This window comes from Oncorhynchus gorbuscha, linkage group LG02, assembly GCF_021184085.1.
Source record: "Oncorhynchus gorbuscha isolate QuinsamMale2020 ecotype Even-year linkage group LG02, OgorEven_v1.0, whole genome shotgun sequence".
NCBI lineage: Eukaryota > Metazoa > Chordata > Actinopteri > Salmoniformes > Salmonidae > Oncorhynchus > Oncorhynchus gorbuscha.
The window spans coordinates 37,889,002-37,902,476 of NC_060174.1; the positions used below are offsets into that span (position 1 = coordinate 37,889,002).

General features: G+C 49.3%; 1 protein-coding gene across 1 annotated transcript in view; it reads left to right on the forward strand.

Annotated features, from left to right (window-relative positions):
• Positions 1–13,475, forward strand: part of LOC124001861 (genetic suppressor element 1-like) — a 56,710-nt gene that overhangs the window by 32,041 nt on the left and 11,194 nt on the right. Inside the window, 2 exon segments of the mRNA XM_046308990.1 lie at positions 3,578–3,745; positions 11,561–11,763. Of these exon segments, the coding sequence (XP_046164946.1) occupies positions 3,578–3,745; positions 11,561–11,763 (371 nt within the window).

Here is a 13,475-nt window from a genome sequence, read left to right on the forward strand (position 1 = left end):
GAGAGAGAGAAACAGAGAAAAAGAGAAACAGAGAGTGAGAGAGAAGACAGAGAAACAGAGAGAGAGAAACAGTGTGTGAGAGAGAAACAGTGTGTGAGAGAGAAACAGAGAAACAGAGAGAGAGAAACAGTGTGTGAGAGAGAAACAGAGAAACAGAGAGAGAGAAACAGAACCAGTGTGAGAGAGAGAAACAGAGAAAAAGAGAGAAACAGTGTGTGAGAGAGAAACAGAGAAACAGAGAGAGAGAAACAGAACCAGTGTGAGAGAGAGAGAAACAGAGAAACAAAGAAACAGTGTGAGAGAGAGAAACAGAGAAACAGAGAAACAGTGTGTGAGAGAGAAACAGAGAGAGAGAAACAGAGCGAAAGAGAGAAACCGTGTGTGAGAGAGAAACAGAGAAACAGAGAGAAAGAAACAGAACCAGTGTGAGAGAGAGAGAAACAGAGAGAAATAGAGAAACAGAGAGAGAGAAACAGAGAAAAAGAGAAACAGAGAGAGAGAGAGAAACAGTGTGAGAGAGAGAAACTGAGAAACAGAGAGAGAGAAACATAGAAACAGAGATAAAGAGAGAAACAGTGTGTGAGAGAGAAACAGAGAGAAAGAGAGAAACAGTGTGTGAGAGAGAAACAGAGAAACAGAGAGAGAGAAACAGAACCAATGTGAGAGAGAGAGAAACAGAGAAACAGTGTGAGAGAGAAACAGAGAAACAGAGAAACAGTGTGTGAGAGAGAAACAGAGAGAGAGAAACAGAGAGAAAGAGAGAAACAGTGTGTGAGAGAGAAACAGAGAAACAGAGAGAGAGAAACAGAACCAGTGTGAGAGAGAAACAGAGAACTGTGAGAGAGAAACAGAGAAACAGAGATAAAGAGAGAAACAGTGTGTGAGAGAGAAACAGTGTGTGAGAGAGAAACAGAGAGAAAGAGAGAAACACTGTGTGAGAGAGAAACAGAGAAACAGAGAGAGAGAAACATAACCAGTGTGTGAGAGAGAGAAACAGAGAGAAACAGAGAAACTGTGAGAGAGAAACAGTGTGAGAGAGAGAAACTGAGAAACAGAGAGAGAGAAACATAGAAACAGAGATAAAGAGAGAAACAGTGTGTGAGAGAGAAACAGAGAGAAAGAGAGAAACAGTGTGTGAGAGAGAAACAGAGAAACAGAGAGAGAGAAACAGAACCAATGTAAGAGAGAGAGAAACAGAGAAACAGTGTGAGAGAGAAACAGAGAAACAGAGAAACAGTGTGTGAGAGAGAAACAGAGAGAAAGAGAGAAACTGTGAGAGAGAAACAGTGTGTGAGAGAGAAACAGAGAAACACAGAGAGAGAAACAGAGAAACAGAGAGAAACAGAGAAACAGTGAAACAGTGTGTGAGAGAGAAACAGAGAGAAAGAGAGAAACACTGTGTGAGAGAAAAACAGAGAGAAAGAGAGAAACACTGTGTGAGAGAGAAACAGAGAGAAAGAGAGAAACACTGTGTGAGAGAGAAACAGAGAAACAGAGAGAGAGAGAAACAGAACCAGTGTGAGAGAGAGAGAAACAGAGAAACAGAGAAACAGTGTGAGAGAGAGAAACAGAGAGAAACAGAGAAACTGTGAGAGAGAAACAGTGTGAGAGAGAGAAACAGAAACAGAGAGAGAGAAACAGAGAAACAGAGAAACAGTGTGAGAGAGAGAAACAGAGAGAAACAGAGAAACTGTGAGAGAGAAACAGTGTGAGAGAGAGAAACAGAAACAGAGAGAGAGAAACAGAGAAACAGTGTGAGAGAGAGAAACAGAGAAACAGAGAAAAACAGTGTGAGAGAGAGAAACAGAGAAACTGTGAGAGAGAAACAGAGAAACAGTGTGAGAGAGAGAAACAGAGAGAAACAGTGTGAGAGAGAGAAACAGAGAGAAACAGAGAAACAGTGTGAGAGAGAGAGAAACAGAGAAAAAGAAAGAGAGAAACAGAGAAACTGTGAGAGAGAAACAGAGAAACTGTGAGAGAGAAACAGAGAAATTGTGTGAGAGAGAGAAACAGAAACAGAGAGAGAAACAGAGAAACAGTGTGTGAGAGAGAAACAGAGAAACAGTGTGAGAGAGAGAAACAGAGAAACAGAGAAAAACAGTGTGAGAGAGAGAAACAGAAACAGAGAGAGAGAAACAGAGAAACTGTGAGAGAGAAACAGAGAAACAGTGTGAGAGAGAGAAACAGAGAAACAGAGAGAAACAGTGTGAGAGAGAGAAACAGAGAGAAACAGAGAAACAGTGTGAGAGAGAGAGAGAAACAGAGAAAAAGAAAGAGAGAAACAGAGAAACTGTGAGAGAGAAACAGAGAAACTGTGAGAGAGAAACAGAGAAATTGTGTGAGAGAGAAACAGAAACAGAGAGAGAGAAACAGAGAAACTGTGAGAGAGAGACAGAGAAAGAGAGAGAAACAGATAAATGGTGTGAGAAAGAAACAGAGAAACAGAGAGAAACAGAGAAACAGTGTGAGAGAACGAAACAGAGAGAAACAGAGAGAGAGAAACAGAGAAACAGAGAGAAACAGAGCGAGAGAGAAACAGAGCGAGAGAGAAACAGATATAGAGAGAGAAACAGGGAAACAGAGAGAAAGAGAAACAGAGAGAAACAGAGAAACAGAGAGATAAAAACAGAGAGAGAGAAACAGAGAACAGAGAGAGAGAAACAGAGAGAAACAGAGAAACAGAGAGAGAGAGAAAAAGAGAGAGAGAGAAACAGAGAGAAACAGAAACAGAGAGAGATAGAAACAGAGAGAAACAGAGAGAGGGAGAAACAGAGAAACAGAGAACCAGAGAGAGAGAGAGAGAAACAGAGAGAAACAGAAAAACACAGAGAGAGAAACAGAGAGAAACAGAGAAACAGAGAGAGAGAAACAGAGAGAAACAGAGAAACAGAGAGAGAGAGAAACAGAGAGAGATAGAAACAGAGAGAAAGAGAAACAGAGAGAGATAGAAACAGAGAGAAACAGAGAGAGATAGAAACAGGGAAAAACAGAGAGAGAGGGGGGCTAAAGGAGTGGGAATAGGAGAGAGAGAGGATGTGGCGATGTCTCAACTCACATGCAGCTGTAAGGATCTGAGTGTGTGTGTCTCTCTCTGTCTGTCGAAGTGGTGTGGGGGTGGGGCGGTAGAGTGTATGATGCTTGGGTTAAATTCAGTGCTAATAGCTGTATGTGGGTCACTGGGAGGGCAGTGGGGGAACACTAGTGATGTTAGTGTGTGTGTGTGTGTGTGTGTGTGTGTGTGTGTGTGTGTGTGTGTGTGTGTGTGTGTGTGTGTGTGTGTGTGTGTGTGTGTGTGTGTGTGTGTGTGTGTGTGTGTGTGCGTGCGTGCGTGCGTGCGTGCGTGCGTGCGTGCGTGCGTGTGCGTGTGCGTGCGTGCGTGTGTGTGTGTGTGCGTGTGTGTGTGTTTGTCATGGCTCTGACAGACTAACCTGACCTCTGACCTTATACTTGACCTCAGCTCCTTCCCATCTCTCAGAGTCGTCACACACACAGTTCTATTATGATAGAGAGAATCCAAAGAGGCTAAATATTCCTAATTTCACTTTTTTGTCCTCTCCTTCTCCCTCTATCTTTCCAGGTATGAACCATGAGTCAAAGTCGCGGTCATTAGGAATGATCTCCACTGCAACTCACAACACGGCGACGGTCAGCCCTCTTACCCCGCTAGCCAACGGGAGTGTGGCTGCTCACTCCGGATTCGCTGCCGCTCTCCGTCAACTGGCCAAACAGGCTGAAGACCCCAGAGGTTAGCACAGTGACCCCCGCCTCATCTTACCTCAGGACAGACAATATCATCTATACAAAATCCATCCATCCGTGTTTGTGTGTTAGCTCCTAATGCAGGTAATTACCTGCTATTACATACTCCCTCTCACCCTCTCTTTCCTTCTCTCTCACTCCCACTCACTCTTTTGCCCTCTCTTTCCTTCTCTCTCACTCCCACTCATTCTCTCACCCTCTCTTTCCCTCTCTCTCACTCCCACTCACCCTCTCACCCTCTCTTTCCCTCTCTCTCACTCCCACTCACTCTCTCACCCTCTCTTTCCTTCTCTCTCACTCCCTCTCACACTCTCTTTCCTCTCTCTCACTCCCACTAACTCTCTTGCCCTCTCTTTCCTTCTCTCTCACTCCCACTCACTCTCTCACCCTCTCTTTCCCTCTCTCTCACTCCCACTCACTATCTCACCCTCTTTGCTTTTCTTTCACTCCCTCTCACTTTCTCACCCTCTCTCTCACTCCCACTCACTCTCTTGCCCTCTCTTTCCTTCTCTCTCACTCCCACCCACTCTCTCACCCTCTCTGTCCCTCTCTCTCACTCCCACTCACTCTCTTGCCCTCTCTTTCATTCTCTCTCACTCCCACTCATTCTCTCACCCTCTCTTTCCCTCTCTCTCACTCCCACTCACTCTCTCACCCCCTCTTTCCTTCTCTCTCCCCCTCCCACTCACTCTCTCACCCTCTCTTTCCTTCTCTCTCCCTCCCACTCATTCTCTCACCCTCTCTTTCCCTCTCTCTCACTCCCGCTCACTCTCTTTCCTTCTCTCTCACTCTCACCCTCTCTTTCCCTCTCTCACTCCCACTCACTCTCTCACCCTCTCTTTACTTCTCTCTCACTCCCACTCACTCTTGTCCTCTCTTTCATTCTCTCTCACTCCCACTCACTATCTCACCCTCTCTTTCCTTCTCTCTCACTCCCACTCACTATCTCACCCTCTCTTTCCTTCTCTCTCACTCCCACTCACTATCTCACCCTCTCTTTCCTTCTCTCTCCCTCCCACTCACTATCTCACCCTCTCTTTCCTTCTCTCTCCCTCCCACTCACTATCTCACCCTCTCTTTCCTTCTCTCTCCCTCCCACTCACTCTCTCACCCTCTCTTTCCTTCTCTCTCACTCCCACTCACTATCTCACCCTCTCCTTCCTTCTCTCTCACTCCCACTCACTCTCTCACCCTCTCTTTCCTTCTCTCTCACTCCCACTCACTATCTCACCCTCTCCTTCCTTCTCTCTCACTCCCACTCACTATCTCACCCTCTCTTTCCTCCTCTCTCCCTCCCACTCACTATCTCACCCTCTCTTTCCTTCTCTCTCCCTCCCACTCACTATCTCACCCACTCTTTCCTTCTCTCTCCCTCCCACTCACTCTCTCACCCTCTCCTTCCTTCTCTCTCACTCCCCTCAATATCTCACCCTCTCTTTCCTTCTCTCTCCCTCCCACTCACTATCTCATCCTCTCTTTCCTTCTCTCTCCCTCCCACTCACTCTCTCATCCTCTCTTTCCTTCTCTCTCCCTCCCACTCACTCTCTCATCCTCTCTTTCCTTCTCTCTCCCTCCCACTCACTCTCTCATCCTCTCTTTCCTTCTCTCTCCCTCCCACTCACTCTCTCACCCTCTTCCTTCTCTCTCTCTCCCACTCACTCTCTCACCCTCACTTTCCTTCTCTCTCACTGTCTCACCCTCTCTTTCCTTCTCTCTCCCTCCCACTCCCTCTCTCACCCTCTTGTTCCTTCTCTCTCCCTCCCACTCACTCTCTCACCCTCTCTTTCCTTCTCTCTCCCTCACACTCACTCTCTCACCCTCTCTTTCCTTCTCTCACCCTCCCACTCACTCTCTCACCCTCACTTTCCTTCTCTCTCCCTCCCACTCACTCTCTCACCCTCTCTTTCCTTCTCTCTCCCTCCCACTCACTATCTCACCCTCTCTTTCCTTCTCTCTCACTCACTCTCTCACCCTCTCTTTCATTCTCTCTCCCTCCCTCCCTCCCACTCACTCTCTCACCCTCTCTTTCCTTCTCTCTCCCTCCCTCCCTCTCCCACTCACTCTCTCACCTTCTTTCCTTCTCTCTCCCTCCCTCCCACTCACTCTCTCACCCTCTCTTTCCTTCTCTCTCCCTCCCACTCTCCCTCACCCTCTCTTTCCTTCTCTCTCACTCACATCACTATCTAACCCTCTCTTTCCTTCTCTCTCACTCACTATCTCACTCTCTCTTTCCTTCTCTCTCACTATCTCACCCTCTCTTTCCTTCCTCTCTCACTCTCTCCCCTCTCTTCCACTCTCTCACTCCCACTCACTCTCTCACCCGCTTTTCCTTCTCTCTCACTCCCTCCCACTCACTATTTCACCCTCTTTCCTTCTCTCTCACACTCACTATCTCACTCTCTCTTTCCTTCTCTCTCACTATCTCACCCTCTCTTTCCTTCTCTCTCACTCACACTCACTATCTAACCCTCTCTTTCCTTCTCTCTCACTCACTATCTCACTCTCTCTTTCCTTCTCTCTCACTATCTCACCCTCTCTTTCCTTCTCTCTCACTCTCTCACCCTCTCTTCCCTCTCTCTCACTCCCACTCACTCTCTCACCCGCTCTTTCCTTCTCTCTCACTCCCACTCACTATCTCACCCTCTCTTTCCTTCTCTCTCACTCTCTCACCCTCTCTTCCCTCTCTCTCACTCCCACTCACTCTCTCACCCGCTCTTTCCTTCTCTCTCACTCCCACTCACTATCTCACCCTCTCTTTCCTCCTCTCTCCCTCCCACTCACTATCTCACCCTCTCTTTCCTTCTCTCTCCCTCCCACTCACTATCTCACCCACTCTTTCCTTCTCTCTCCCTCCCACTCACTCTCTCACCCTCTCCTTCCTTCTCTCTCACTCCCACTCAATATCTCACCCTCTCTTTCCTTCTCTCTCCCTCCCACTCACTATCTCATCCTCTCTTTCCTTCTCTCTCCCTCCCACTCACTCTCTCATCCTCTCTTTCCTTCTCTCTCCCTCCCACTCACTCTCTCATCCTCTCTTTCCTTCTCTCTCCCTCCCACTCACTCTCTCATCCTCTCTTTCCTTCTCTCTCCCTCCCACTCACTCTCTCACCCTCACATTCCTTCTCTCTCACTCCCACTCACTCTCTCACCCTCACTTTCCTTCTCTCTCACTGTCTCACCCTCTCTTTCCTTCTCTCTCCCTCCCACTCCCTCTCTCACCCTCTTGTTCCTTCTCTCTCTCCTCCCACTCACTCTCTCACCCTCTCTTTCCTTCTCTCTCCCTCCCACTCATCTCACCCTCTCTTTTCCTTCTCTCTCCCTCCCACTCACTATCTCACCCTCTCTTTCCTTCTCTCTCACTCACTCTCTCACCCTCTCTTTCATTCTCTCTCCCTCCCTCCCTCCCTCCCACTCACTCTCTCACCCTCTCTTTCCTTCTCTCTCCCTCCCTCCCTCCCTCCTCCCACTCACTCTCTCACCTTCTCTTTCCTTCTCTCTCCCTCCCTCCCACTCACTCTCTCACCCTCTCTTTCCTTCTCTCTCCCTCCCACTCACTCTCTCACCCTCTCTTTCCTTCTCTCTCACTCACACTCACTATCTAACCCTCTCTTTCCTTCTCTCTCACTCACTATCTCACCCTCTCTTTCCTTCTCTCTCACTATCTCACCCTCTCTTTCCTTCTCTCTCACTCTCTCACCCTCTCTTCCCTCTCTCTCACTCCCACTCACTCTCTCACCCGCTCTTTCCTTCTCTCTCACTCCCTCCCACTCACTATTTCACCCTCTTTCCTTCTCTCTCACTCACTATCTCACTCTCTCTTTCCTTCTCTCTCACTATCTCACCCTCTCTTTCCTTCTCTCTCACTCACACTCACTATCTAACCCTCTCTTTCCTTCTCTCTCACTCACTATCTCACTCTCTCTTTCCTTCTCTCTCACTATCTCACCCTCTCTTTCCTTCTCTCTCACTCTCTCACCCTCTCTTCCCTCTCTCTCACTCCCACTCACTCTCTCACCCGCTCTTTCCTTCTCTCTCACTCCCTCCCACTCACTATCTCACCCTCTTTCCTTCTCTCTCCCTCCCACTCACTCTCTCAATCTCTCCCTCCCACTCACTATCTCACCCTCTCTTTCCTTCCTTCTCTCCCTCCCACTCACTCTCTAACCCTCTCTTTCCTTCTCTCTCACTCACTATCTCACTCTCTCTTTCCTTCTCTCTCACTATCTCACCCTCTCTTTCCTTCTCTCTCACTATCTCACCCCTTCTCTCTCACTCACACTCACTATCTAACCCTCTATTTCCTTCTCTCTCACTCACTATCTCACCCTCTCTTTCCTTCTCTCTCACTCTCTCACCCTCTCTTTCCCTCTCTCTCACTCCCACTCACTCTCTCTCACCCGCTCTTTCCTTCTCTCTCCTCCCTCCCACTCACTATCTCACCCTCTTTCCTTCTCTCTCCCTCCCACTCACTCTCTCAATCTCTCCCTCCCACTCACTTCTCTTTCATTTTCTCTCACTATCTCACCCTCTCTTTCCTTCTCTCTCACTCTCTCACCCTCTCTTTCCCTCTCTCTCACTCCCACTCACTCTCTCACCCGCTCTTTCCTTCTCTCTCACTCCCACTCACTCTCTCAATCTCTCCCTCCCACTCACTATCTCACCCTCTCTTTCCTTCCTTCTCTCCCTCCCACTCACTCTCTCACCCTCTCTTTCCTTCTCTCTCACTCACTATCTCACTCTCTCTTTCCTTCTCTCTCACTATCTCACCCTCTCTTTCCTTCTCTCTCACTCTCTCACCCTCTCTTTCCCTCTCTCTCACTCCCACTCACTCTCTCACCCGCTCTTTCCTTCTCTCTCACTCCCTCCCACTCACTATCTCATCCTCTCTTTCCTTATCTCTCCCTCCCACTCACTCTCTCACCCTCTCTTTCCTTCTCTCTCCCTCCCTCCCACTCACTCTCTCACCCTCTCTTTCCTTCTCTCTCACTCCCACTCACCCTCTCACCCTAACGTTCCTTCTCTCTCACTTCCACTCACTCTCTCACCCTCACTTTCCTTCTCTCTCACTGTCTCACCCTCTCTTTCCTTCTCTCTCCCTCCCACTCCCTCTCTCACCCTCTTGATCCTTCTCTCTCCCTCCCACTCACTCTCTCACCCTCTCTTTCCTTCTCTCTCACTCCCACTCACTCTCTCACCCTCTCTTTCCTTCTCTCTCCCTCCCACTCACTCTCTCACCCTCTCTTTCCTTCTCTCTCACTCACACTCACTATCTAACCCTCTCTTTCCTTCTCTCTCACTCACTATCTCACTCTCTCTTTCCTTCTCTCTCACTATCTCACCCTCTCTTTCCTTCTCTCTCACTCTCTCACCCTCTCTTCCCTCTCTCTCACTCCCACTCACTCTCTCACCCGCTCTTTCCTTCTCTCTCACTCCCTCCCACTCACTATTTCACCCTCTTTCCTTCTCTCTCACTCACTATCTCACTCTCTCTTTCCTTCTCGCTCACTCACTATCTCACTCCCTCTTTCCTTCTCTCTCCCTCCCACTCACTATCTCACCCTCTCTTTCCTTCCTTCTCTCCCTCCCACTCACTCTCTAACCCTCTCTTTCCTTCTCTCTCACTCACTATCTCACTCTCTCTTTCCTTCTCTCTCACTATCTCACCCTCTCTTTCCTTCTCTCTCACTATCTCACCCCTTCTCTCTCACTCACACTCACTATCTAACCCTCTATTTCCTTCTCTCTCACTCACTATCTCACTCTCTCTTTCATTCTCTCTCACTATCTCACCCTCTCTTTCCTTCTCTCTCACTCTCTCACCCTCTCTTTCCCTCTCTCTCACTCCCACTCACTCTCTCACCCGCTCTTTCCTTCTCTCTCACTCCCTCCCACTCACTATCTCACCCTCTTTCCTTCTCTCTCCCTCCCACTCACTCTCTCAATCTCTCCCTCCCACTCACTATCTCTTTCATTCTCTCTCACTATCTCACCCTCTCTTTCCTTCTCTCTCACTCTCTCACCCTCTCTTTCCCTCTCTCTCACTCCCACTCACTCTCTCACCCGCTCTTTCCTTCTCTCTCACTCCCTCCCACTCACTATCTCACCCTCTTTCCTTCTCTCTCCCTCCCACTCACTCTCTCAATCTCTCCCTCCCACTCACTATCTCACCCTCTCTTTCCTTCCTTCTCTCCCTCCCACTCACTCTCTCACCCTCTCTTTCCTTCTCTCTCACTCACTATCTCACTCTCTCTCTTTCCTTCTCTCTCACTATCTCACCCTCTCTTTCCTTCTCTCTCACTCTCTCACCCTCTCCCTCTCTCTCACTCCCACTCACTCTCTCACCCGCTCTTTCCTTCTCTCTCACTCCCTCCCACTCACTATCTCATCCTCTCTTTCCTTATCTCTCCCTCCCACTCACTCTCTCACCCTCTCTTTCCTTCTCTCTCCCTCCCTCCCACTCACTCTCTCACCCTCTCTTTCCTTCTCTCTCACTCCCACTCACCCTCTCACCCTAACGTTCCTTCTCTCTCACTTCCACTCACTCTCTCACCCTCACTTTCCTTCTCTCTCACTGTCTCACCCTCTCTTTCCTTCTCTCTCCCTCCCACTCCCTCTCTCACCCTCTTGATCCTTCTCTCTCCCTCCCACTCACTCTCTCACCCTCTCTTTCCTTCTCTCTCACTCACACTCACTCTCTCACCCTCTCTTTCCTTCTCTCTCATTCCCACTCACTCTCTCACCCTCTCTTTCCTTCTCTCTCCCTCCCACTCACTCTCTCACCCTCTCTTTCCTTCTCTCTCCCTCCCACTCACTATCTCACCCTCTCTTTCCTTCTCTCTCACTCACTCTCTCACCCTCTCTTTCATTCTCTCTCCCTCCCACTCACTCTCTCACCCTCTCTTTCCTTCTCTCTCCCTCCCTCCCTCCCACTCACTCTCTCACCTTCTCTTTCCTTCTCTCTCCCTCCCTCCCACTCACTCTCTCACCCTCTCTTTCCTTCTCTCTCACTCGCTATCTCACCCTCTCTTTCCTTCTCTCTCACTCTTTACTCTCTCTTTCCTTCTCTCTCCCTCCCACTCACTCTCTCACCCTCTCTTTCCTTCTCTCTCCCTCCCACTCACTCTCTCACCCTCTCTTTCCTTCTCTCTCACTCACTATCTCACTCTCTCTTTCCTTCTCTCTCACTATCTCACCCTCTCTTTCCTTCTCTCTCACTCTCTCACCCTCTCTTTCCCTCTCTCTCACTCCCACTCACTCTCTCACCCACTCTTTCCTTCTCTCTCACTCCCTCCCACTCACTATCTCACCCTCTTTCCTTCTCTCTCCCTCCCACTCACTCTCTCAATCTCTCCCTCCCACTCACTATCTCACCCTCTTTCCTTCTCTCTCCCTCCCACTCACTATCTCACCCTCTCTTTCCTTCCTTCTCTTCCTCCCACTCACTATCTCTCCCCTCCCTCCCTCCCACTCATTATCTCACCCTCTCTTTCCTTCCTTCTCTCTCCCTCCCACTCATTCTCTCGTTCTCTCCCTGCCTATCCCTTATACTAACTCCTTTATACTATCCCTCTCTCTTTCACTCATCTCTTCCATTTGTTTTTCTGGCATCTCTCTCCCTCTTCCTCTCTCTTTCTCTCTCTGTGGATGAGCCCCATTAGCTGATTGTGTGTGTTTACGTGCGTGCGTGTGCATGTGTGTGTGTGTGTGTGTGTGTTGATTAGTGAGACATCTCATTTTTATAGTAATGGCTTTCTGATGGCCTCTTTGTTGTGAACCCCCCCCCCCCCTCTCTCTCCCCTAGGTTCTTCTCCCAATAGTGAGTCTCCAGTCCCCTCTCCAGCCACCAGTCTCAGTTCTCCAGTCAACACTCCTAAGAGGGGTTTGTCAGGACCACTCCAGACCCCAATTCGGGGACACGGCCTTCCCTCCATCCCTTCTGTAGTCACTATCTCCCCCACTCCCACCAAGAGCGGCAGCATTCTCTGGAGAGGAGAAGGGCGCCAGGTAAGAGGAAACACACACAGAACCTTAGAACTCTTCTCTTCACTCCTCCACTTTATTCTGTCTTTATCTCTTTATCTATCCCATCTCCCTTCTTTTCCTGACAAGGTTATACAGGGGGTCAATGAGCCATGGAGTCATCTCCCTCTCGCTTTCTCATTTCTTCTCCCTCTTATCTTCTCTGTCTTTTTCTGTCTTTCCCCCACCCCACTGCTACCACTTCCACCATTAAAGAAATAGTCCCAACGTTTATCCAAGTCAATGTGTCAGAATCACCCGTCCCTCTCATCTCTATTTCTGTCCCCATCTCTGCTTCTCTCTGAGAGAGAGGGTAAAGAGGGAGTCACCCAGTGGGCCCATACTGGAGAGAAAAAGCAGTAGCTGTAGACGCTGTCTCCAATTGTTATATTTCCGGATTGTGTGTGTGTGTGGTGTGTGTGTGTAGTTTGAGGGAGCTTTGTGTACATTTGCTTTTGTCCCAAGACCCCTCTGTGTATGTGTGTTTGTATTTAAGCTGGAGTGAGGAACCAAGCCCCCTAAACAATCCAGGGGTTAGCCCCCTGAGCAGCCTTTCTCCCCCTCACAAAGAGCAGTCTGTCTGGCTCGGCTTCCTACCCTGGGGCTCCTATTCAGAGAGGGGTCAGCGGAAGAGAGAAAGAGAGAGCAAGGAGAGTGAGGGTTAAAGAGGCAGAGAAATGGACAGAGTTGGGGAGAGAGAGTGGGGGGGAGATGGAGAGAGAGGGGGAGGAGAGAAAGAGAGCGAGTGGGGGAGAAAGAGTGGGGGAGGGAGATGGAGAGAGAGGGGGGAGAGAGAGAAAGAGAGCGAGTGGGGGGAGAAAGAGTGGGGGAGGGAGATGGAGAGAGAGTGGGGGAGGAGAGAAAGAGAGCGAGTGGGGGGAGAAAGAGTGGGGGAGGGAGATGGAGAGAGAGGGGGTGGAGAGAGAGTGGGGGAGGGAGATGGAGAGAGAGTGGGGGAGGGAGATGGAGAGAGAGTGGGGGGAGAGAGGGGAGAAAGAGTGGGGGGGTACAGAGAAAGAGAGAGAGAGAAAGAGAGGGGGTACAGAGAGAGAGAGAGAGAGAGAGAGTGAGAGGGAGGGGTACAGAGAGAGAGAGAGAGAGAGAGAGAGAGAGAGAGAGAGAGAGAGAGAGAGAGAGAGAGAGAGAGAGAAGAAAGAGAAAGAGAAAGAGAAAGAGTGGGGTGGGGTACAGAGAGAGAGAGGGGGGTGGGGGGAGGGATACAGAGAGAGAGAGCGAGAGAGTGGTGGGAGGGGTACAGAGAGAGAGAGAAAGAAAGAGAGGGGGAGGGGAGAGAGAGAGAGAGAGAGAGAGAGAGAGAGAGAGAGAGAGAGAGAGAGAGAGAGAGAGAGAGAGAGAGAGAGAGAGAGAGAGAGAGAGAGAGAGAGAGGGGAAGTGGGACAGACTGAAAAAGAAAGGGGGAGAGGGGATAAATAAAGGGGAGTATGAAGGAAGTTAAAGATTGAAAGGATGTCATGTTTTCACTTCCGGTACATTGATGTAGCAGGTGCTTCACATTCAGTCAGAGTACATCCAGTTCAACCAATAAGGACAGCATGTCCTGTGTCTGTAAGGCCAGGGGTCAAGGTGTGTTCTGGGAGCTGCTGCAATTTTTTCTGCACCGGATAACCCCAACACACACACACGTGCACACGCACACATACATATATACACACACAGACATAAGCATGCTTTGTCCC